The sequence below is a fragment of the Saprolegnia parasitica genome (genome assembly GCF_000151545.1).
Source record: "Saprolegnia parasitica CBS 223.65 unplaced genomic scaffold supercont2.9, whole genome shotgun sequence".
NCBI lineage: Eukaryota > Oomycota > Saprolegniomycetes > Saprolegniales > Saprolegniaceae > Saprolegnia > Saprolegnia parasitica.
Genome location: NW_012156403.1, coordinates 452,002 through 476,212, shown reverse-complemented (window position 1 = coordinate 476,212; position 24,211 = coordinate 452,002). Strand labels below are relative to the sequence as shown.

Genomic DNA, 24,211 nt, shown 5'->3' with positions numbered 1-24,211 from the left:
GAAGCCCGGCGCCATTCTTGCAAAACGCAACCTCTCCTCACCAAACTCGGCCAACGCAGGCATCATCAAAAGAAACTCTGGTGAGGTAGTCTACGTGTGGATTGAGCAGTCGTCCAAGCCAACGACTTGCAGTGGCATCGAGACCCATACAATGGTGGACCTCAATAGGTTGTGTGTAAAGGTTGTTGCTCGGTCTCTGATTGGCCAAAATAGTGCGAGTAAAATCTTTTTGGGCAGATCGATTTTGAGCGCGAGAGCCGGACAAGCAACGAGCGTGGCGGTGAGAATGGACGCGACCGAGACCGTCATGGAGGTACGGGAAACCTCTCTCGTACATGGCTCCATGGGGAAGGTAGGGGGAAGCACCCAAGAGCGCCATGCGTCACCTGACGAAGGCAACTGCCGCGACGCCGAGCATGGTCGACGGCGCATGGAAGGTAGACGACTACGCATGACGGCGACAGCGACCGGCAACATCCATAGGATCGAATGGACAAGCTCGATGAGCGCAACCTCAACATGGAAGAAGCGGTGGAGGCCGATATGGCGTTCAAGGTAGACTCGTAGGATCGTCGGCGCCATGTACCCGACGCATCGTGCTAGGAGAACAATACACCACTCAAGAGCTCGGTGAACCAGAGCAAAGGGAAGAAGCGTGCCGCGGCCACCCCGTTTCCGTCGTCGGCAACGAAGAAGGGACGATCAGCCATCAAGGTATGGCAACGCTGATCCTCTTGAACTCATGCACGTCGTCACGAGGTGGACCGAATGCCCGACGACCTGCGCGCCTGTATCGACATGACCAAGGCTGAGCTCCAGACGGCGTGCAGTCTGAAGAATCTGAGGGCGATGTGCGTGATGGCCAGCTTGCCCAAGGGCGACACCAAGTTGGCGTGCGCACTGAAGCTGCACGCGTACTTCGACGCCGTAGGTCTACACGTGGCTCGTGACTGGATTTCTGACGCGCATGACGTAGGTCAAGCGTCAGGAAGCAAAGGAGCGCGCATCGCATGCTGATGCGGCAGTTGAAGGCGCGAAACTCGTTGCCATTGGACTTGACGAGCTATTCGACCAAGAATCGTACGACGTTTTGCGTCGCGACGAAGCGGTACACGCGTCATTTGCATCGACTCGCATTTTTATGTGGTTTCTTATTACCTAGGCGGAGGCGGCAGCGATCGGCGTCGCTACACCGGCGCACGACGCCGACATGCAAGTTAGCGCCACTCTTCTCCTGTCACCGCTCGTGATGAGCAGCGACGGCGATTCCGCGGTACGGCTAACGTTTTCTTTTCGCACATGTACCCAGTAGACTGCTCCACAATATGTGATGAGTGTGAGGGCAGCGCGTAAGCGTAGCAGCGTTATCGCGGCGTTCGGCGAGCCATGTCCGTTAAACTTGCGGGGTAGGACCCGCACGAACTCGTCGCGCATAATTCCAATGGTCCTTGTAGATTTGTTTCCGCACCTGTTTCGCGACGAGTACCCTCGCGAGCTGGGTTGCTACCCGCGCCCCTTCAATGAAGGCGGCACGTTGCTCGACTATGATGACTTCGAAGACTACGCGCCGATTGCAACGGGCAAGGCCACTACCGTGTTCAAGGCCACGCACTGCTCGAGTGGCACGGTTGTCGCCATCAAGGCCATCGTACGCGCGTCAATGACGTACGGCGCGTGTGTGAACTTTCGGCGGGCGGTTGAATTTGGATTCCACATTCAAGATCCCGCGGTCGTGCCCGTCTTTGGGTGGTTTTACACAAACGACAAAGTCTTCATTGTCATGGAGTACTGCGTCAAGGGCGACTTACACACCGTTTACCCGGCGCCAGATCCTGTTGCACCTTGGGAAGTTGCCAACGTGGCTCGGCAGCTGGTCCAAGGCCTCAAGACCATCCACGGCAACGGCGTCGCTCACCGCCGCCTCACGCTCGACAATATTCTTGTCACTGAAGACGTATGACACAGATGGACCCGCCAATTTGATCTGACTGTGCTTCTTGTCTAGGGCACGGTGAAGATCGCAAACTTTGGTGGGGCCGCTCGGGGCAAGCGGGTCTCTCTGCCTGGCCCCAACACAAACCCGCCGAAAGAAATGAAGTCGGACAAGTGCCACTCGACACCGGCACGTCAAGGAGCACAAAACGCTCTCATATTCTCATACGTTTACGTTAGGTCGACGTGTGGAGCCTTGGCATCGTCCTCTTCACGCTTCTCTCGGGGGCCACGCCGGTCACCGACGGCGACGGCGACACGTTGTTGCCCCTCCAATTCCCCGACGACATGTCGGTCGATGGCATCGACTTAATCACCCAGATCCTCGTCGACGACGAGACGAAGCGACTCTCACTCAGCGCCATTGAGGCGCACGCGTTCCTCGCCACGGACAACTAGCCGTTTTGCACCCTTGACTTGCAACATCGAGTCCACTATTTGCGAATCGTGTTCTCTGGGCCAAATGTAGAGCATAAGACCATTGGTATGGTCTTATGCTCTACATTTGGCACAGAGGACACGATTCGCAAATGGTGGACCCGACGTTGGGACCATTGGTATGGTCCCAACAGCTCACTACGCGGCGCGCCAGTGCGCAATCTTCACGGGCGACATCTGAAGCACCATGCTGACATTTGCACGTGTTTCACACACATACAATGGAGACGATAGCACACATTTTACACTGTGATAATAATATGTGTGCTTGGTGGGATTCGTGCATGACGTGGCGTCATGGTGTTTGTTGTGCAGAACCGCGTTCCCATGTTGCAGTGATTTGTATTAAATATGTATCTTGACAAGGATTTGGATCCCGACCGTGAAGCTCGCGGCGAGAAACGAGTTGGCGACCATCCAAAAGTGATCGGTCGCGCGGACTTCCAGTGGCGACCGCTGGCTGCAAGCGAGCTGCAAGTGGCTGGGACTCACGCGGCACGCCAAGTGGTGCGTCCACACGTACGCCATCACGGTCGAGAGGAGCTCGAAGAAGAGCGCGACGACCACGACACGGAACCGAAGCCGTTGGATCTCGGCCATGACGTGCTCTATGCACCAACATCAACTACAGAAGCACGGACAGAGCACTACCATTCACACGCGCCTGCCACGAGAAGGACCCGGAGACGCCAAACCACGCAAAGACGCACGTCAAGAGAGCCTTCATCCCGTGCGCATGCAGGAGCGGCGTCGTCGGCGTCACGAGATAGCCGTACACGAGGGCGAGGAGCACGTACGGCCAGACGGCCACGTCGTAGACACGGTCCAGCACTGCACGCACAACGTCGACGCCACTCTTTCGGCGCGTCGGAGCCGACTTGAGGTTGGTCTGCGACTCGATGCGGGTGCCGTAGACCGACCCGGAGGACGCGCGGTCGAGGCGCGGGCGCACCAAGAGTGGCGTCGGGAGCGTGCCCGCGTCCAAGTGCTCAAACCACTTGTTCATGCGGAGGCGCAGCCACGCGTAGAACGGGTCGTTCTGGATGCGCAGGACGTGCTGGTTGGTCGTGCCCGGCTCGTCCGAATGCTTTTCGACCTTGGCGGCTTCGCGCATGAGCAAATAGAGGAGGACGCCGGCCATCTTTTTGATGGTAAAGTTGAGCAGCGACATGGGCACGGGGCACTTTGGATGGACGTTGACGACGATGCCTAGTGCATTTCGTATGCATTTCGTTCGTGGGAGAGAGAGGGGCGTACAGGTGCGGCCGCGGTTGCGCGCGTAGGGCTCGACGAGCGCGCGGAACGCCCGTAGCTCCATGCGGTCGGCGTTCCAGCCTTTTACGGGCGGAAATTCAATGTTGTTGACGGGACTCTGGTCCTCGGTGATGGATTTTCCGAGGAGCACGACACACCGGTGCTCGTACGTGGCGTTGATGCCAAATGCGTGGACCACAGCGTCGCGCTGCATGAGCGGGATCGCGACGCTGAGGTACGTGATCAATTCGACGCGGCCGAGCGTCGCGAGGAGCGACGATTTGTTGCAAAAGGGCGCCCAGAGGTTGAAGAGGTCGGTTTCCCGCACGACGGCGAGTGCATTGAAGATGTCGACGCCTTCGCAGATGCCGTCGAGCTTGAGCCAGATCGTGCCGTCGTCGCCTAGTCCCGTTATCGTAAATTCCACTGCGATCGTCTATCCAGGATACTAATACCCGGCTTCCAGTGGGTCGAGACGCCAAAGTAGGTCTGGGCAAACCGCCAGCCAGCGTCAGCGTCCGCATTGAACTCGTGCAGCGCGTGCATGCCTTGGGCACAACGCTCCTTGACAAGCGCAAGCGCTGGCTGCTTGGCGTCCACTTGTGCTTGAATCGATGCACACACCGGGTTGTCCTTGCGCGCGCCCAGAAATTGCTCGAGCTTTTCAATGAGCGGACCGGCCGAGAAGTGCCTTTCTTCGTTCATGAGCAGCTCAATGTGTGTCCAGACCCACTGTGCATTGTCGAGGTTGACGGCGACGTGGCCGTAGTCCATGAGCGTCTCTCGGAGTGCGCGGGCGTCGACATCGGCTGCCGAAGGACTCGGCGGCGCGGCGCTGAGCGGTGACGATGATGACGCACACGCTGTCGAGAGAGGCTTTGGTTTGAGCGACTTGGAGCTAAAGCTGAGACTGCCAGCCGCGTGAGCGAGAGTTTCGGTCGATCTTCTTTGCCGAGGACGACGAGCTTGGCCGACGTGTTGCAGCGGAGGTAGTGCACGACCTCGTTCAGCGAGAGCTCGAGCATGTTGGCGCCGTTGATCTCGAGCACTTGCCAGCCCGCGGGCACAACCACATCGTTATGAAAGGTGAACGGGCGCAGGAGCACGGCCCCGGCTTTCGGAGCGCGACCGCCAATGTACTCGTGGAGGTTGTCGCTGTGGTGGACGTGGAGCTTGACCGCATCGTCCGACCTAATGCATTCGAATATCATCAATTTATCAAGAAAAACGGATACGTACTTTTCCAGCACGGACGTCGCCACAATATCATCGTGGACGAGCTGAAAGCCAATGACAAGGGGTCGCGGTGCCCGGCGGATGCGGTCGATGATCTCCTTTAAGCTCTGCCCTTGGACCGACACTGCGTTGAGCGACACGACGATCGTGCCGCGGGGAAGCGCCGCCATCGACTTGGCGGCCTCGGTGCCGGGGTCGCACCCGAGGACAACGACGAGCTTGGAAAACACGTCTGTCTCGAGCCGGAGACCCGTGTGGTCCTGCGCGAAGTCCAGAAAGAAGGTCGAGGCGTCGACATTTGGCAATGCAAACGCCGAGAGCGACCGCGCGCTGCGACTCGTGGGCGACACGCGGCGGTGCGTCGGCGACGGCGGAAAGAGTGTCGGGTCGGGCTCGTCGACCGAGTACGACCGCGCATGCCGCAGGGACGGGCGCCGCATCGATTTCTTTCGCTCCGAGCGCAATCGCACGAGCTGGGACGGAATCTCCTGGACCGCGTCGTCGCTGAGGCTGCGCGTATACGCCGCGTAGTTGGCGCAGGCCATCTTGAGGTCGTTGAGGTACGAAGAGAGGCCGGTTTGGAGGCCCCAGTTGATGAGCGTATTGGGCACGCTGTAGTTGGACTCGTCGCAGTACTCGACGTACACGTCGCAGCCGTTGACGCCGGACGAACGAATCACGATGCGCGATGCGAACGCTTCGACGCGGATCGTGTGGTTGACTTCGGGCGCGTCCTTGTGCAAGCCGGCGTGGGCGACAAGCACGAACGCGTTCTCGAGGTACGCGACGCGCCGATGGTAGACGTAGTCGCGGTTCGAGAAGGGCCATGGCATCTTGATGCACCAATAGACGACGTCGAGCATGCAGTCGCGCGGCGACTGGTCGACGACGTACGCCTGCTTCACGGACGCGTCCCACGTCTTGCGGTACGGGATGTCGGCGAGGACGTTGAAGAGCGTGTCGGCGGCGTACGGCAGCCACGCCTTGACAAAGTACTTGGGCAGTGTCGTGTCGGGCGGGTAGCAGCGATAGAGCTCGAACGTGGGCTCCACGTAGACCTTCTCGTCCTCCGCCATCTTCGCCCAGAGCGACGCCTCCGTGAGCTCCAGCGCCGACGCCATGACCTCGGACGAGATCTCGGGCGACGAGTGGTGGCGCATGGTACCACCGGATCGCGAAATGGCCGCCGGAACCGCCGCCACGCGTGGCATTCGAAATTCGAAATTCGAAGAAAACCGCCGACTTCGCCAAGGTGTCTTCGACGTGTGCAACACCCTCGGCGCGCTGGCACCGACGACACGTTGGCTATTGTAGCAAGCCCGACACCAACCTCCTGCTGTTCCTGGCAGGCAGCGCGCTTCGATTCGCTCCTCGCGCCGTCGGTTGTCTGGTGCATCGAGTAGCTTGGGCTTGAAACGTCCGGGTCGCGACGAAACGACAGAGACCATCGTTGCCCAAGCGGGCTGTTACTGCTGCTGCGTACTATTTCATAGTACGTGCTTTAGCTAATAGCTTTAGCCCAGGCTTTAAAGCTACCCCATGCCTTGAGCTATGAGCTCGACGCGCGGTCACGCGACGAGGCCATTGACACGCGCGACGGCAGCCAGAAACGGAGTTTCGAGTCGAACATTACGGGCAAAACGCTGCTTTGTACCGCAGAGAGAGACCTTTCCAGAAGGATGTTGAGGCTACCGTTGCATGCACGGTGTTGACGTCGGACATTCCGAAATGCAACCAACGCGCAGCGCCGTCAGGCCGCCGCCGCCATGTTCGCGCGAGGGAACTTCCTATCGTGGGCCATGGCATCCACTACCAATCTTGGTCGAGGCGGACTTGTATCGGAGGACGATGTTCGAGTGTCCTTGGTATGGGTTCCTCGCGTGGCGTAGGTTGTCCACGCACTGATCGCGATCTTCGGTCGTTTATCCGGACGTCGGGTGGCTGTGTATCCGGACGTCGTTTTTTTGTGATCCGTCAACAAGCAAGAAAGGAAGAATGGTGGCCCGAGCTTTCAGCGCTGGCGTCCTCGTGGCGGCCGCGGGGTACCTCTCGACGCGGGCGCTCATCGAGGAGCGCACGGCGGACGCGCTTCTGCGCATCGACGCCATGCGCACGCGCGTCAACCCACCCGTCCGAAGGGCCACGACCAAGAAGCCGCTGCCGCGCCACGCCGTCGAACACGAGTACTACACGACGGTGCGCGAGAGCTGGAACTCGCGCGTCCTCGCCTTCCGCGGCCTGGTCCTTGACGCCGTGAAGCAGACCAAGTAGACCATGATTGACTAGAAGCAACCGTTTTGGCTAAGCATCTTCACGAATCGACGTGTGTCTTGTGGCGTCGTCCATCGACTGCTTTTGCCGCTCCACAGCATGCCTTGGGCCACGAGCAGCACCATCTACGCGCAAGGTGGACGATAGCCTGCGTAGTCAGTACTTGGAAAGGCCGCTGTAACCGTTGGCCACCGACACCAGTATTGATGCAGAAGGGCTCATGCAGCCCCAGCAACGAAGTCGACGTGCTCCGCGACCAGCTGCACCGGCGCACCCAGCTACTGGACGACCTTCGGGCAGCTTACATGCACGATATCATTGTCGTGCGCGATCGACTCTTTGCGCATGGGCTAGGGCCCGACGAAGCCCTCCGCGCGCTGCCCAGCGTCGACCTCACGCCGCACTTGGCGCTATTTAGCCCGACAAATGCAGTCCTTCGCATCTCGCCATGCAAGGTACCTAGCGTCTTCAAGAGCTAGCACGACTCGAAGCATGCGCTAGGCGTGCGGCGGCAGTGTGGCGATGCTCCGCACCGATGTACGCGTCGCGCTCGTCTCGCCCTCGTAGCACGAATCCGGCGTAGGACGAAGCGCTGGGGATCGCAGCCGACAAAGTCGCAGCGCTCGAAGCGCAAGTGGCGTCGTTGCGTCGCGCGCGAATGGACGCGGATGCAACCGCGGCGGCCGCAACGACTGAGCTCGGCCAGATGCAGCGCATGTTCCTCAAGGAGCAAGCCGCCCACCGCTCCGTGGGCGACGCCAAAAAGCGGTTGGAAGCCAAGCTCGTGGCCATGGGCACGCGTGTCGCAGAGGCCACGCAGCTCGCGTTCAATCTCCAGCAGCAAACCACCAAGGTAATAATGTGACGAGCAGTGAGACGACATTATTGGCGATGATGGCGTGCCTAGACAGAAGCCCTAGCCGCAGCCCACAACGTGGTGGCCAAGACACTGGACGCCACCGAGCGAGCCAGGGACGCTGCGCTGCACCAGTGCACAGCAATGGACGCGGCACTGGCGACAGCCAAAAGCGAGCTGAACGCTGGCCAAGAGCGCGAAGCCGATCTCCGAGACCGACTGCATCAGCTGGAAGCGATGCACGATGCGGCAACGCAGCGCCACGACCACGTTCGACTCGAGCTCCATCAGACGACTCAGCGCGTGCGAATCATTAAAGAGCAGACAAAGCTCACGTACCTCGTCGAGGTGAACGTTCTCACACGGAAGCTTGGCGAAGCCAGAGCAAGCTTGCGCCGACTCCACGACACGACAAGCATGCAACTCGAAGAGTACGAAATGCGTCTCTCGCCGCTAGCAACAGCCCTCGTGATCGCCCACGAGACGATCGAGCGACTCGAAACGGCGCTTTGTGTCCAGACCGAGGTCGCGCCACCCCCGCCTACCGTCGAGCAAGATGTACTGGAGCAAGTGACAGTGGCTTCGGCTTCTGCGACGGCCCTCACACGGGCCGAGTGCCACGAAGAGCTGCAGCATTCGGCTCTCGCCGCCAAGGTATCAATCATTGCGCAACGAGAAACGCGCAGACAGCGATGTGTGCTCGTAGCGTGCGCTAGCCTTGCTGCGTCTGCGCTTCTATCTGAGCCGCAAATGCCAACAGCGGTGCTTCTTTCCTTTTGTGCAGCTTTTGCGCCACACGGTCGCAGCACAGCGAGAGAGGCTTGTCCATCTCTTGCAGGCCCAAGCGACCCAAGATGCTGCCGTAGCCAATACCATGAATGAGCTCGAACAGACACGCGCCTGCCTCCAGGATCGACTGCGAGAGACCACCGAAACGAACCGGTCTCTGGAGCGCCGCGTTCAGGAACTCAGTGTCCAAGGCAAAGCACAGCGCACGGAGACGTACGCGGCCCAGCGACGAGCGGTCGAGCTTCAAGTCCAGACGGCGCAGCAGGCAGCAGAGCTACAAGTGCGCGCGCTGGCGCTGGTTGAGGCACACAAAGACGCTGACATCGCGGCCATGACGTACGAAGACTGTGTCGCATCGCTCTTGCGTCGCCACGACACGCAGCTGCAAGCGTTCGTGCTCGAGCGCCAACACGCATCGATCGCACGTCACGCACTGCAGAGCCGTCTTGAGGACGCGTCGCGCGTGCTGCAGGAATTGCAGCACCAGCATGACGCCCTACGGCATCGCTACGCCAAGTGCTACAAACGGTCACCGCGCCTTCCTCGAATCGAGGTTGCAAAAATGGCTCGTAGACTCAAGATCGCAACTGAGACGGCCAAAGCTAAGACCAAAGCTGTTGGCGAGCTCGCCGACGACTTGCAGCTTTACGGCAATCAGGTAGTCATGACGTGGCATCGCGAGCGGCGTTTATACGAAACTAGATGTGTGCACTCGAGGCCAAGCTCGCCGTTGAGACCCGCCGAGGTACACAACACGATGCTGTACGAAGATTGAAAACATGCTCATGGGCGTAGGTACCATGTACGTCGAGATGGTCGACAACTTGACCAAAGTGCTCCACGAACAAACGCAGGGAGAGGTCTTACTCCACCAGCGGCTGCATCGTCTCGAGCGCGCAACCAGCGAAAACGATGCGCTTGATTTTGATGCGGCGCGGCGCGCGACAGCCGCCAAGGTTGTTCAGTGTGTGTGGCGCGCCAAACGAGTCCGCGCCAAGCAAGCGCTCACGATCGGAATCCAGCGACAGCTGCTCACACAACAGCTGGCGTCGCTGCAGATCAGCCAAGACGCTGCAGTGCAAGGCTTGCACTGGCTGGCGGTAGCCGAGGCGCATGCAACCACTTTGCAAGCCCTCGGAGTCGATCCCGGTTTTCTGGCCGACGCGCCGCGCTGGGACACGGCGAAGCGCGATACCGCAGCAAACTCGATTCAGTCGGCGTGGCGGCGGCGGAGAGAGATGCGAGGTCGACCTCCCGCCCCTCTTGGCAGCCCCGAACGGATTGCGCAGGAGCGACACAACCGAGCACACGCCTTGCGCCAGACGTCGCGGCACGAATCGCTCGTGGCCCTGGACGTGGCCAAGGTGCACATGCAGAAGCTTGCGGCGTGCGGCGTGCGCGTCACGGTTGCCCACGGCAACCCGCCGCCCTTGAAACAAAAAGCAAAGAAGCGATGTGGTGCTGCGCCAGCGTCCCCAGCAGTGTACCCAGGCATGCTCAAGTATATGCTCGCCCACCCCATCAAGCCATCGCAACGCAGTAGTGGCAGTCGTCAGCAGAAGAGTACTGCCATAGCACAAGGAGGTGTTACTCGGTCGACGTTTTTGTAAAGTATCCGAGCAACGTGCCAGCGTGCGTCTTTGTCGGTGGCGTCTTCGTGGCCGAGGCTTTGGTAGACGCGCGCGCAGCTCCTTTCGTCTGCTTCGTTGTTGGACTCTTGGACGAGGCACGACCCTTGGACGCAGCGAAGGCCTTCTTGGCCGTTGGGGGCAGCGCATTTGAGGCGCGCTGGACAGCAGCCCCTTTGGTGGGGCTCTTAAACTGCAAGCGGGGCACGGGCACAGCTTTCTTTGCCGCCGAGAAGATCGACATGCCCGACTGGACGGTCCGAATCGTCGTGGGCTCGACGGCCATGGCGGCGTGCAAGGCAGCCCCCGACAACGTCGCATCTTCCTCGTCTTCATCCTCGTCGTCGCTGACGTTTGCAAAGAGATGTGGCTTCTTGGCGGGTGGTGACGGCAGTGCATCGCTAGCCGATGCAGGGTACGAGCGTTTGGTAGCCCCGGGCGACGAGAAACGACGGAGGGAACGCGCGTTGGCTTGCGACGGGCGACGAGCCGCTGCCGAATGACGGAGGAAACGAACGTTGGTTTGGCACCGCGTAGACGCTAAAGATGCTCTCCATGGTTTTAGCGCGGACCTCGTCGCAGTCGATGGGCTGGCGCTTGAACGCAGGGCGCTTGACGACAGCGGGCGATGGTGTTGCTTCGGGCGAGCTTCCGGCATGGGCCCCAAACCAGCGCCGGCCTGTCGCGCGGGGTGGCGGCGACTGGAACGACTGCGATGGTGGCGCTCGCTGGGACGTTATGGACTGGGGCGCTGGAGATTTCTGCCGATGTGGGGACGACGGGGTTCGTTGCGATGACGACGACGACTGGCTCGGCTGCGAATTCTGGGTTGGCAGAGTGCTCTGACTTGGCTGGGAATTCTGCGTCGAGAGGGCACTCTGGCTCGGCTGCGAACTGGTTTCAGAACTTGACTCACTTCGTGCGAGGCGCTTGTTGTCGTAAATGTCGCGAATGACATCTGGTGGTGGCAGCGCGCCCAGAAAAGGCGTCTCCGCCAACGACGCGGTCACACGCTCGAAAATGTCCTCGACCACTTCATAGTCGGACGCTGCGACGAGGTAGCCGCAGCGCTGCGTCGACGGGTCGTAGACGTAGTGGTGGTAAAAGAGCGCTTCGGCCTTGTAAAAGCGCTCGAGGTAGTCGTCGGGGACGGTCGTACCGTCAAACTTGAGCTTGCTCAGAAGACGGGGAATGCGCAGCGTGCCTCTTACGCCGCGGTAATCAAACACGTGCTGAATGGCTCGCTACATCGCGACATTTAGATCCAAATGAAATCAGAACATAGCGTACGACGATGCCAATGTGGGGCAGTGAGTCGAGAAAGTCGCAGCCCGCGAGAATGCACGCGTGCACAAACATGCGTGTAGGCTCGTGGCCTCCGGACAGAAAGTGCGAGAGCTTGCGCAAGACGCCGTTAGCTGCATAGCCCATGACCAAATGATTCAAAGAACGAAGTAGGCGTACCACTCGCCTTGCCGTGGGTATGAATCGCGTCTTTGCTTAGCATCTAGTATGGCATGAGTACGGTTCTGTTGTGGTGGTGTCGACGACCTTGCAGTCGCCGGTTTCCTCGAGCTTGAAGAGGACCGGGACGCTTATGTTGGCGGCAGCGCAGTAGACGAGGATATCCGAGTCCTCCGTGATGATGGCCGTTGTGACTTGCTGCTTGCAGAGAAACACCATCTGCGCATCGGCTTCAAATGGCCTACAGATGCGCTGCAGCCGAGTCCACATAGAGGGAGAAGAGGATCGTACGCCGTCACAAACTCGACGTTGGCCTTGCGCAAGGCGTCGTGCACGGATGCGATGATGGTGGACGTAATGTTGATCGACTAGGCGAGCGTTAGGCGACGGCGACGTGGAGATAGGATGGACCCGCTGGAAGTACTGGGACGTCTTGGCCATTTTCTCCTTGCGCTCGTCGCCCACGAGGCTGCGAGCTTCTCGCAAGTGCTGCATGGCCATGTCGTGGTTGTCTTGCTTGGCGCTGCGGCGCTTGTCGTGCGTCGACGACTGCAAGCAAATGAGACCAATCGCATGCCCATGGGAGGTCTACCTTGAGCGGGATCTTGTTGCCGTCAAAGACTAGGAGCGGCTTGACGCCGACGGCCTTGAGCATGTCGGTGCGTCGGAGGATGTACTTGACGTACGTCTCGGTCTCGTTGCCGACCGCGAGGTCCCATGCGCAGCCATAGCACCTATAGCAGCATGCTTCGAGACCTCCATGAAGAGGACAGGAACGTACGCCTTATGAAGCCATGAGAGCGCGTCGACGGCGACAGTCTGCCCGCGGAAGTCGCGGGCGTGGGCTGGCGCCATGACCTCCTTGAGCGCGCCGAGGAGCCCCGCAATCCCCATGGTTCGTGAAAGGCCAAATGCAGCATCGTATCCGGACGTCCGGATAACAATGGCGCGAAACATCCGGCTCAGATCTAAATCTGTAAATCTGCTCGCCACGCCTGAACGATTTGTCTGGCAGCATCGCGAAGCGATGACCTCAAGCCATAGCTGCCGTTGAAGACGCCACGAGCTGTGATCCAGCAAGGCCGAGTGGTGGAGAGGGAGGGAGACGAGGCCGTGGCCAAGGGGGAGTTAGCATTCTTAGAGACCCTTGCCGTCGCATGTATCTTGATGTCGACCGCGTTCCGATGCATCAAGGTGGAGCCATCGTCGAGTCGTGAAGAGGATGTTATAACGCTGTATTGACAAGAGAGAATCACTCGAATCAATCAAAGCGGACGCGGCCAAAGCACGACGTCAGGTGGAAGTTGTCTTGGTTGGGCGCGTTCCAGGCACCACAGGCAAGCTGCGGGAACGTTGCCGGCGACGTGATTTTGCGCAGAAAGTTCATGCGCCATACCGAGCCCTTTGGGTTGACCACGTTGAAGAGGTTGAGTGGCAGCGACACGTCGGATGTCCACGTCTTGTTGGTCTCGTACATACTGGTGGTCGCTGTGATCCCGAGCGCCCGCGCCTCGGCTTCGTCTTTGCCAACGTAAAAATGGCCCACGGGCGGGCTGAAGTCTCTGCGTGGGTTCAAGATGAACGCGCTGTACGTCTGGTTGGTCGGCGAGACCTCAAACTCAAAATAGCTGGTCGGGTCGTCGTCGCCAAGCGCAAGGAACGTCTCCATGACTACACACACGCATGAGGCTACACAAGCTGCAAGGTTGTGCTACCGTTGTACTCCCAAATGTTGTCGTTGTGGCCGTACGTGGGCTGGACGAAGAAGGTGTCTTGCTGCGTCGCGCTAAATGTGAGCTCGATCGTCGTGTTGGTGTAGCAAAGCGCGACGGTCGTGCCAGCGTACGGCGCTCGGTTGACGACGCGCTCGCCGATAGCGATAACCGAGCGCGTCGGACAGGCGGCCACCGAGAGCGACGGAACGGGCAGGCAGCCATACGGTCCAGCGCTCACGTCGAGCGACGTAGCGCGCAGCGTCCGGTCGATGCGGACGACCATGGCCAGGGAGTAGAGCGCTGCGATGGCGATGCAGAGGTAGACGCGGTGGCGGCGCCCAAGGCGGCGCAGCGCCTGGCCGTGCACCTCGAGCGCATACGTGCCATACATTGCACCTCGGTGCATGTTGCGATCTTCCGATCGTCGCGCTGATTGGCTAGAATGAAAATATGGAAGCGAGCCTGGCTTCCATATTATTTTGGGTCGTCTTCAACCACGAGTCGCAGGACTGACGCGGCGACTCGTGCATGTACAATGATGTGCTAGCGAGTTTACAGGGTGATTAATCGACTTTCTCTTTGGCGTGGGGAATGTGAATCACGTTGGGGCCCGTGACCTTGAGGAGCGTCTCGGGCGATCGGAGGACGCGAATGAGCGTCTCAAAGAGCCGGGCTTCGTCCTAAATGCGCCCACTCGATGCGCGCATACCTACATTTATATCGGCGTACCTTGAGGTGCCCGACATACTCTTCCTTGCGCGCAATGTAAATGCCCTGCAGACACCGCACCGTGTCGCTCGTGCGTGGAAACGCAAAAGTGTGTACCTCAACCAGGTCCATGAGGTCGTCTGGATTCGGAAGCTCCGTGTACAGAATGTCCGAGACGTTGCCCCGAAGGATGCTCTTGACATGCGCGCCGATAGTAAAGAGCACCTGCAGCAGAGAGTGTCATCCATCCCAGAGCGCATCGTCGTTCGTACAAAGACGTAGGTGGCCGTGATCCCGTACGAGCCAATACCAATCGAATTCAAGCCCGGCACGATGTTGTCCGAGACGGTGATCAAGCAAAAGCCCGCACTCGCCGGGCACGAAATCGCCGTCGCGTTGCTGACCGGTCTACAGAAATCGACTATGAGACATGACATGGACCCGCGTCAACGTACAACGAGGCATTCGCGTACGCAAACGTGTCGAGGGACACGAGCGACCAGTAGCTCCCACTCGACGCCTCCGAGAACCGCTGGATCTACCCCAGAATCTTACAGTCCATGCAGCCATCCATGCGTTTTTACCTCAATCGTGCGGAGTAGAAAAGGCGCGCGAACTTGCGGTGAAGACGTCGCCGCGACGTTGAGCACGGAAGGATACATATTTGGAATGCGCAGCGCGGCCGAAGTGCCGCCAGCGTAGCTTGCTTGCGCCGCCACATCGACGTTCATCATTGTCGACATGAGCTGTCGCTGCGGCGCCGTCACGTTCTGTAGCCACGTATGGCTAACCTAGCAAATCCATGTGCGCCCTTTTTTCATAAAGCGATGTGCAAACTGCTTGCTGGCCTTGGGGCGCCGGGCGCGTGAACGTCAGAGTCAGTTTCCACTGGATGGCGTCGGTCGAATTGAGCTTCTCCATGAGCTTGCGGCGCAGCGGCGGCGAGCTGCTCCAGAGGTTGTCCGAGTACGACGCGAACACAATGTCCTGAGCGTACGTTTCAATGGCCGATGTGAACACAAGCTTGGACGCCGGGTTCGTATTGGACTCTATGGCAATGGAGAGCGAAGCATGAGCGTGGGCAGGCATGACATGTCGTGTCGTACGACTCGTGTAGAGCTGCTGGAACGTGCCGTCGCTCTGGACAAGACCAAACTCGGCCGACGCCTGCAAGACGGCATTTTGCACTGTCGTCGGGTTGGCCGTGCTGAAGAGCGCCAGCGGTGCCACGAGGCAAACGAGGATGCCCGCAAAGTACACGCCAGCCGTCTGAAGCTTGCTCTTCATTGGCTGTCGCTGGTTGCCCTACGTATACGTGCGTTTGCAGAGGCAACGGCTCGTCGTCCGGTGCGTACCGTCAAGATGTCGCACTGCTCGACGCGGGTGTCCATGGACAGCTTGACCTGGAAGAGGTGCGCAGCGATACCTTCGAGCGTCAGCCACATGCGAAGGTCGAGCGCAGTCGTCGAGCAAATGTAGTCGAGGAGCGCGCGCATCTCAAACGCAAAAGGTGTTGCGAGGTAAATGCCAAACGTCGACTTGGTGAGCGCGTCGGCTTGGCGAATGCTCAGCGGATTGCCCCGAAAGACGACGTAGCCATACTTGATTTGCTGGCTGCTCAACACGAGGTAGATGCACTGAAGACCATAGTAGACCATCAGCGACGGCGACGATGGGAGGTACGTAGTCGTCGCTGTCGGCAGCACCAGCCACACGAGCACGTGCACGCAGAGCACGACAAAGTAATGCAAACACAACTTGATATGCAGCGAGCCATAGACGTACGCGACGCGATCCCAAATGATGACCGCCACCTGGAAGAAGACCAAGCCGACCATGTAGCCCGAGAGCATCGAGCCGTTGAACGAGCTCAAGCTCAACACCGACGATGGCTCGGCACCTGGCACCGGCGGGTCGCCGAGGTTGCGGAAGAAGAGCACTGCGAATGCCATACATAGAACGCATGCACCAAACGAGGCAAGCGAGTAGTCGCGACCGGGCTTCGTGCCCAGCGCCGCCTTCTTGATGTCCTTGTCCCAGTCGACCGGCGGCGACGGCAGCAGGTGCTTGTAGTACTCGACGACCCACGTCGGCGCCTACAAAACCGTCGATCGTATTCGATGAGCGTATCCTCTCTACCTCGCGGCCAACGAGCGCTCGGAACCGCGTGGGCGCGGAATGAGCGCCTGGGCTTCGTCAATGTACACTGGCTCCACGGCACTGGTTGCAGGTGTCTCAGTAGGCGAAGCCGCCTCCATCCTGCTCGGCTTACTCTCGTCGTTGTCACTCGCCTCGTCGCTGGCGTCGTCGTCGTCCAGATCAAACGACGGGGAGAGCGGGTGCAACTGCAACGGCACTTGGTCGTCGATGCCTTCGTCCAAGAGCCGCTCGACGTGATTGTTGAGATCGAGAAGCGCGTCCTCCCGCGTGTGGTGGGCAACGGTCGCGTGTTCGTCGATGCTCGGCGCCATCGGCACGTCGGCTGTGTTGGACGTGGCCAAAAAGTCGGCCAATTCAAACTGATTGCCGTTGAGCGAGTCGGTCGAGTCGTGGCGGCGCGTGCGACGGCGGCTCAGCGTGCTCTGACTCGCTTCGGTATCAGTATCGTTCTGGTTGTTTTGGGCTTCTGTCTCTTCGATGGCTTGGAGCGCGTCCAGATGGAGCCGCGTCAAGTCCAAGTTGGAGACCAGCGGCCCATCGACGTTCTTCTTCTCGGACGGCCTCGGCGGTCGCTTGATCAAGTACCGTTGCATGACGTACTGCCAACGCGGCAGCGCTTTCAATGCCGCAAGATCGTCCTCGTCGTTCTTCGTACTCGCATCGACCGACGTGTGAACCCAGAATCCGCGAATCTGAAGCTCGCGCCGGTGAAAGAGCACGGTGCAAATCACAAGGAAAGTCCACTGGAGCCCTTGGAACTTGGTGGTGACGTCGACATTTGCGCTGCCGTCGTACTTGTAGAGTCCGACGAGCACGATGGGCTGGAAGGGCACGGCCGTGAGCGAGAGCTGTGTCTCGGGGCAGAACGGCTGCATGCTACATCACATTGCCCTAGCCCTAGCACATGATGCAGCGAGGCTACCTCGGGTACAAGCTCTGGCTCTGCGTGTAGTTGTGGCAAAAGAAGGGCAGCTGGAAGACATATCGGACAAAGAGAGCTCCAAACGACTACGATCGACGACCATGAGAAGCATCAAAAGGTGTCCGAACGACGCACGTATTTGAGAATCCACTTCCAGAGGTACGCACTCGGTCGCGGGTTCTCGCAGAGCACGACAAAGAAGAGCGCGACAACGTAGATCGCGTTGAGCGCGTCCGCCTGCCACCATGCGATCGCTCTTGTCCGAGCCAATCCGGTTTTTACCTGAAAGGCAAACGCGGCGATGAACGAGAGGTAGCAGAACGGGCCCGAGTGGCTGCGCAGAACGTTCACGAGGACGGTGCGCAGCTCGCTCATGCTTGGCACCTCGAGCGTCTCGATCTGGTCCAAGTCCAGCGCTCTTGTCTCGTGCTGCAGCGCCACATCTTGTCGCGTCTACCCACCTGTCATTCGATGTCGCGAATCGAGCACACGTACATAGAGAAAGGCGTAAAACTGCAACAACCACAGCACGTGCGGAGCTCGCGCTGGCGGCGGAGCGTCGACGACCGACAAGAGCGAGTCGTGTCGTGCCGAGGGCGACAGCGGAAACGACTGGCTCCGCGACGACGGACTCTCGAGACTTCGCAAGTCGGACTGCGTCGAGTGCCGGCGTATGCTGGTTGTCGCGGGCGGCGCCAAAAAGTAAGCTGGAATCTTTAGGTGCTTGCTACCGAGATACGCGAGGAGGTGCGGCCCCAGCGCCAGAGGCGGCGCTCCGTACGCAAGCGCTGCGACCCACGTATCGAAAGTGGCCGTCGACTCGGGCTGGAAGCTGTACGTCCGCGTCTTTGGCGGGCCCTTGGGCGCAGGGACAACTACGCGGACCTCGATGCAGTACATTTTGGGCGACATTTCGTCGAGCTGGTGCTGGTGCTCGGTGAGATCGAGACTCGCAACGTGGCCGAAACAGAAGCTCGGGAACTCCTTCTTGGTTTGCAGCGCGCGTTTTCGGCGGAGCGTCGGCTGCGCAGCAACCTCGTCTCGGTGCTTCATGGCGACGACTTCGCTTCGATACAAGGTGAGCCGGTCGCCGTCGACGACAACGTAGCGCTATCCGAACCCATGGAATCATTTTACAGCACGACGAAGAAGCGCATACGAGCATGTAGCGCGCGGTCTGGAGCGATGGAAAGTACGTGCTAAGACGCAGAAACGCGCCGTGCCGCGGCACCGTCTTGCGCGTGCGCAGCCAGCCGCCGGTGCACGTGTCGCCCCAGTTGAGCGCGATCGTGCCTATTTCAGACTCAGCGGTCATCGCTTGTAATGGATGTGCGGCTACTGGCGGGGGCGCTCGGGGCGCTAAAGGGCCCTTCGCCCATGCGCGAAACGGCGGCAACTTTGAACTGGTACGTGGTGTCGGGCCGGAGGTTCTTGATCTCACACGTCGTCGAGTGCGCTTTGACGGTGACGACGTCGCCAAAGTCGCCGAGCAGCGTCAGCGACGGAAACACTTGGCGCGTGATGCGGTAGCTCCGAATCTTGTGGATCTTGGATTCGGGCGGCGCCCAATGCAAGGTCACCGAGTTCTGCGACGTGGCCACAACGCGCGGGCGCGCGGGTGCGACGGGTGGAAGCGAATAGTGCAGCCTACACATCACCTCGGTATCCACCGAGGACGCGCAAGATGTCGTCTCTACCCCATGGCAATGTCCATCATCTCTTCGACCTTGTTGACAAGCTTGGAGACGATGACTTTGAGGCGCTGGATCGCCGCCTGCTTTTCCTGCTTGAGGTGGCGCCACTGTAGAATGCGGTCTTTTGCGATCGCGTCATTGAGGAGGAACCCGCGCTTCTGGCACCGCTCAAGCTGACTCCGATGATGCTACCCACGTCGAGTACGTCGTTTGGTATCCAGAAGATATCGATAGATTCGGTACTTGGAGCACATCGGCGTACGCCGGCGAGTCGAGGATCTGTGCCTGCAAGAGCAGCATGAAAAACATGACAATCGACAGCGTCGGTGGGGACGCCGATTCCGATGTGCCTGCTGCGGTTCCTGCCTTGTAGAGCCCGAGCGAGACGGGCACCGAGAGACAGACGCCATGGCTCGACGACCGCGTGCCCAGATCGCAAGCCTCCGTCGTGTCGTGGAGCCACGGCATTTGGTAGACGAGGAGCGCAAAGAGGTAGAGCCAATTGAAGCCCATGAGCGAGCGCAGGAGCTTGGGCTGCAAGTCGTTTCGATCTAAATGGAAGAGGAGGTAGATGGAGTAGGCGAGGTACACGCCGGAGGCGACGCCGAATTGCGCGCAGCCCGTGACGAAGACATAGACGAGTACGGTGGGGACGGAGTAGTGCAGCACGAGCGCCGATAGCGTTGTCCAGAGCGCATGTGGTCGTTGGATCGTCTCGGGGTACGTCTCAACGACCGTGAGCGCCGACGGCCGCGGCAGCAGCGCCAAGCACACGAGGCATGTAAAGTCGGTGATGAGCGACCACTTGTGCTGGAAGCGCAGGAAGAGCCACTGCTGCAGTGCGGGCGACAAGGCCGACCACGGCAAGTAGGCACTTTGCGAAGCAAGGAGCCACGACGGCACCCACAGCAGAAGCGCATACTGCGCGATCGATATCGCCATGAGGAGCGGTGTGAGGCGGCGTAGCAGCTGCAGGTACAAGCTGTCGCGCGTCCAGTCGGCGCGCCGCACCACATGGACGAGCAGCAGGTACCCAAGCGAGAGCACGTTGAGATGCACAAAGGCCGACACGACAAGCGAGAAGAGGAGGACGCTAATGGCCAGCGGACGTGTCCAGAGCCGAGATAGCAGCATGCCCCAGCTAGAGACTGCCGGTGGTGGCGTAAACGACGCTGGTACGAGCCATGCCGCGACGCGCTGCAAGCTGCAGAGCACAATCATCAGCACCGGCGCCCGACCGAGCCGCCAGAGCGTCGTGGCGACCGCTGCGTCGTCGTCGAGGCGGGCGAACCCCAGCCAGCGCCGCGTGGCGGCCACGTCTGCGTTGGCAAAGACGTCGAGGCGGAGCTGCACGCTGTACAAGACGAGCAGCGCGAGCAGTGCGAGAGAAAAGAGGTACGGCCACGCCGAGTCGAAGCGGCGGTGGGGCGTCGCGCAAATGGCAATCAAGAAAACGCAAAGCCGACCGTGCTAATATCAACCGTCGCGAGGATCGCTGCGATGAAGACGAGCAGAAGGCTGCTGTGCGAGACGGCGTGGATGAGACTCAGCGCGTACTGCCAGTACGCCGCGCAAGTCGCAGTCCGAAAGACACGGTGCACGTGGATGTTCTTGTCCATGGCCGCAAGCTGCCACGCCGCAAGGCCCGCCATCTAGATCGTTCATGTTATGAGTCCAGTGGTCGTCGAATCAACTTTGTGTACCCCACACGTTGGCAACAGGTACAAAAAGAGGCCCGAGAGCTCCGTGTTGGACGCGAGCCTGCGAAACCCAATGTCTTCCATGTTGCAATACGGAAAGCTCCAGCTGCGGAGAATCACATCGGCGACGGGCTCAAACTGGTAGACGTAGCGCAACACGAGGATGAGAAGCTCGACAATCAGCACGAGCCGCCAGAGCCGGCGGTAGTGCGGCGTGCCCCGCGGAAAGTTGCTCAAGTTGCTCAAGTGCGAGTCGAGAAGCGCAGCCAAAAGAAGGAGCTGCACGCAGCCGACAACCGTAGCATACCGTCCGTCACTCGTCCGCTCGTACACGAGGGCGAGGGCGAGTAGCACGACGTAGTTGACGGCGACGCCAAAGAGGCGGTACGCGCGGTCGATCTCTAGCGCGAAACGCGACACGTAAAACCACGGGCGTTTGCTGGCCGTAATCGCACTAGACAGACAGAAGGTACATGCCAAAGTAAACACACTATTGTCTACCGCAAGTGAATGTGCTTGTTGTAGAGCACGAGCTGAGCGACGACTTGGGCGATGAGCAGCAGCTGCGCGTTGAAAAGCGATGACGTCCAGAGGCTACCAAGCCGTGGCGCCGTCGTATTAAAGACACCGACTTCGATGATCATGCCCAATGCATTCCCACTGCCACTGCCGTTGTAGAGGACGATCAACGGGGTGGGTGTCGGCGTCACCGTGGGAGATGGCGTTATCGTCGTTGCTGGTGCCGAGAGGGTGAACGGGGGAGGTGCGGGCGTCAATACAATCGGTCCCAGGGTTGGTGCGTCGGTTGGTACAACTAGGCTCGGTGTGGACGGATGGATCGTGACCTTGGCGTCGCGATAGCAGGTGAGGCCGGCGATGGTGTAGAGCGTTGCATCCGTCTCAGGAGTCGGACACGTAATGTTCCACGTATAGACTGCAAAGCAAACTAGCAGTGAGTAGAGGAGGAGGCCGCGCCAGAGTCGCTGCCGGTGGGCTTTGTAGAGCGAGAGGTACGTCGCGAGGATGAGAAAGCCCGCTTGAAACAAGGTCGCGGCCGTGCTCAGCACAACGACTACGCACACCGTTAGATCGGACTCGCTACAGAACGAAGTACCAAAATGGTAAACAGCACCATCTTGTCGACGTGGCAGAGCGCCATGAGCCGCATGTCTTGGAGCCAGCGAGCAAAATGCGACGTGGCGTCGGCAGCGTTGTCGTCCACGGACGTCGAACATGGAGCTTGATACCAGACCCGCCGCGTCCGGTGGCAGCCGCAGAGCACGAGCGCACAGATCGTTTGGAGGCCCACATCCATGTCGTTATAGCCGAGTGTCGCGTAGTACGTCGGTAGCGCTGCTGCCACCGACGGAAGCAGCAGCAGATACGCTGACGCGGCGTACACAAGGCTGTAGCTCGTCATCAGCACAAGGAGCGGGGTGGCGCTCCATTGGACGCCGTACAAGCCAAGATAGAGAAACGTGATGCCAAAGAGGCCGGCGCTCACGTAGGACGGGTACGAAATGCACCAAAAGACCGCGACAGCGACCGCGACGAGGTCGTAGCAAAAGAGCTTGGCGATGAAATCTGGCAAGCTTGACGCGAGCGCATTTGCCGTCGGTGCGCTGGCGTGGACATAAAAGCCCCGGAGCTTGGCCGCGCTGAGAAACAAGCCGACTTGAGCCGCGATCGACACATAGAGCGTGCTCGCCTGGCTCTAATCACAGTCCGTCAACGACACGGCGACATGCAATGGCTGCGTACGTTGAAACCGAGGATCTCGCCGACACGGCTCATGTCGGGCAGTGTCGCCATAAGCGGATACTGATAGACATGCCTAGAAATCGTTTCAGACGCGGCCATGCACCAGGGGCGTCCTACGCGCAGAGGAGGCACGCCACGTTGAGAACGAGCAAGACGGGGATGTTGGCGTCCGTGAAAAAGTCTTCGGCCAACGGCGTCGCATGAAAGGATGGTTGGCGCGCGACAACTGGCGGCATCGTCGGCTCCACCGTCGACTCGATTCGCGTGGTCGTCTGGAAGCGAACACCGAGATGGCCGCACGCAGCGCCGCTTGCGAGCAGCTGGAATCGAGCGTCGGTCTTGTCGTGCTTTGCGAGCAGCGTCGAGGATCGAAAGGTGCACTGACCGACGCGCCGCATGCCATCGATCGAGGCTTCTTCCGAGGACGTCTCCAAGACGACGACCTTGAGCGTCAACACCTACAGCAACCACTTGGCTTAGTGATGTCGTCTCCAAAAGCTGACCTCGTCATCTTGGAGGGGCACATGGACAGGGGCGTGGAAGGTTGCGTTGACATCCTCGACCACCTGCGTCTCCGTTGCACCCACAAGGACCGCCTCGTCGCCGCCTACAAGCACACGTCACATTCATGCCATCCATGCCAACGACAGGAGTACGCTGGACGTAGACACCGATGGCCCGTCGTCGAGGGCTCGTGGTGGCGATGCCCACGTAGCTCACATGCAACTCGAGAGCTTTGTGCAAGGTGGTGATGATACGGGGCGGCGACGGCGGCGCGGCGACGACCGCAAGGGGCGGCGGAGGTGTGATCACGGTGGTTACAAAGGTCCATTGCACGACACGCCCAAGCCCGAAGAGGTAGTAGACGCCACCGAGGACGCCGGGAGTTGCCAACGCCGCAATGAAGAGGCAGCCGCCAATGATCGCTTGGTTGAGCAGCACGACAAGCGCTTGGAGGTTGATGTGTGCGTCGAGGCGATGCACCGCGTTGCGCAGCGTGGGTACTCGCTCCAAGAGCGACGCGAGCATCGCGACACCCGACACCTGACGCTGCAATGGCCGCCTACAACATAGGCTCGTGAGTCGTCGCGAGAAAGAGCTCGGACGCACGGAGAGGCCTGTCGCTGGCGAACGGTCTGCGCGAGGCCGAGAACGGCGACGGCCACGTCGACGAGGATGTTGCCGGTGCTGACGTTGACGCCGGCAAAGGCGAACCAGACATTGGCCCGCGCGAGAGGCCACGCCGCGGCCATGCAGTAGCCGACCAGCGATGCGGCGGCGATCGCGGCGACCGTTGGCGGTAGCGCTGGGTGCGCAAACGTTGTGAGACAGCCCGCGACGCCGCCGAGAAGGTACATGGTCGCCACGACACTCGGGGTGCGCCAGATGGCGCCGGCAAGCAGCGCCACTGCGAAGGCGTCGAGGACATACGCCGTCGTCCGCGCTCGCCACGTGGATGCCATGGTGGTAGCTCGCGTACTGCTCACGACCGTCACCAATAAGATTCGTTATATCGCATAGATCTGGGAGCGCACCATGAAACGGACAACTCTGTTTCGAGAAGAACGAATTTCGGCAACTTCATCAATTTACGGTCTTGAAAGTCATTTGGGCGCGTCTCTG

General features: G+C 59.9%; 7 protein-coding genes across 7 annotated transcripts; 3 read left to right on the top strand and 4 right to left on the bottom strand.

Moving 5' to 3' along the window:
- Positions 1–286: 286 nt before the first annotated feature.
- On the top strand, positions 287–567 carry SPRG_19522 (hypothetical protein; the record flags this gene model as incomplete). The annotated part of the gene is made up of 3 exons (XM_012342383.1): positions 287–313; positions 357–437; positions 484–567. The coding sequence occupies 3 exons, from the start codon at positions 287–289 to the stop codon at positions 565–567; spliced, it is 192 nt and encodes a 63-aa protein (XP_012197773.1).
- An 874-nt stretch (positions 568–1,441) lies between these two features.
- On the top strand, positions 1,442–2,391 carry SPRG_03638 (serine/threonine protein kinase; the record flags this gene model as incomplete). Its single annotated transcript, XM_012342213.1, has 3 exons — positions 1,442–1,954; positions 2,006–2,053; positions 2,173–2,391. 3 exons carry the CDS (start codon positions 1,442–1,444, stop codon positions 2,389–2,391), a joined length of 780 nt encoding a protein of 259 aa, XP_012197603.1.
- Positions 2,392–2,775: 384 nt separating this feature from the next.
- On the bottom strand, positions 2,776–6,080 carry SPRG_03637 (hypothetical protein; the record flags this gene model as incomplete). Its single annotated transcript, XM_012342212.1, has 6 exons — positions 2,776–3,038; positions 3,082–3,639; positions 3,688–4,086; positions 4,140–4,547; positions 4,577–4,875; positions 4,924–6,080. 6 exons carry the CDS (start codon positions 6,078–6,080, stop codon positions 2,776–2,778), a joined length of 3,084 nt encoding a protein of 1,027 aa, XP_012197602.1.
- Positions 6,081–6,915: 835 nt separating this feature from the next.
- On the top strand, positions 6,916–10,379 carry SPRG_03636 (hypothetical protein; the record flags this gene model as incomplete). The annotated part of the gene is made up of 11 exons (XM_012342211.1): positions 6,916–7,187; positions 7,418–7,646; positions 7,693–7,728; positions 7,775–8,044; positions 8,099–8,701; positions 8,754–8,909; positions 8,958–9,352; positions 9,410–9,494; positions 9,539–9,581; positions 9,632–10,294; positions 10,363–10,379. 11 exons carry the CDS (start codon positions 6,916–6,918, stop codon positions 10,377–10,379), a joined length of 2,769 nt encoding a protein of 922 aa, XP_012197601.1.
- A 44-nt stretch (positions 10,380–10,423) lies between these two features.
- On the bottom strand, positions 10,424–12,828 carry SPRG_03635 (hypothetical protein; the record flags this gene model as incomplete). Its single annotated transcript, XM_012342210.1, has 9 exons — positions 12,710–12,828; positions 12,521–12,662; positions 12,340–12,477; positions 12,220–12,296; positions 12,016–12,169; positions 11,929–11,971; positions 11,755–11,882; positions 10,884–11,708; positions 10,424–10,837 (listed from the first exon to the last, which is right to left on the bottom strand). Exons 1-9 carry the CDS (start codon positions 12,820–12,822, stop codon positions 10,424–10,426), a joined length of 2,034 nt encoding a protein of 677 aa, XP_012197600.1. The 5' UTR covers positions 12,823–12,828.
- Positions 12,829–13,189: 361 nt separating this feature from the next.
- Positions 13,190–14,048, bottom strand: SPRG_03634 (hypothetical protein; the record flags this gene model as incomplete). The annotated part of the gene is made up of 2 exons (XM_012342209.1): positions 13,644–14,048; positions 13,190–13,599 (listed from the first exon to the last, which is right to left on the bottom strand). The coding sequence occupies exons 1-2, from the start codon at positions 14,032–14,034 to the stop codon at positions 13,190–13,192; spliced, it is 801 nt and encodes a 266-aa protein (XP_012197599.1). The 5' UTR covers positions 14,035–14,048.
- Positions 14,049–14,206: 158 nt separating this feature from the next.
- Positions 14,207–24,051, bottom strand: SPRG_03633 (hypothetical protein; the record flags this gene model as incomplete). Its single annotated transcript, XM_012342208.1, has 28 exons — positions 14,207–14,323; positions 14,373–14,417; positions 14,469–14,576; positions 14,624–14,759; positions 14,807–14,889; positions 14,936–15,142; positions 15,189–15,400; positions 15,461–15,656; positions 15,707–16,447; positions 16,491–16,537; positions 16,624–17,387; positions 17,434–17,519; positions 17,569–17,670; positions 17,716–17,886; positions 17,929–18,543; positions 18,593–18,726; positions 18,773–19,080; positions 19,131–19,315; positions 19,371–20,597; positions 20,636–20,779; positions 20,831–21,281; positions 21,329–21,899; positions 21,935–22,541; positions 22,589–22,661; positions 22,706–23,046; positions 23,092–23,195; positions 23,245–23,651; positions 23,699–24,051. 28 exons carry the CDS (start codon positions 24,049–24,051, stop codon positions 14,207–14,209), a joined length of 8,535 nt encoding a protein of 2,844 aa, XP_012197598.1.
- Between the last annotated feature and the right edge of the window lie 160 nt (positions 24,052–24,211).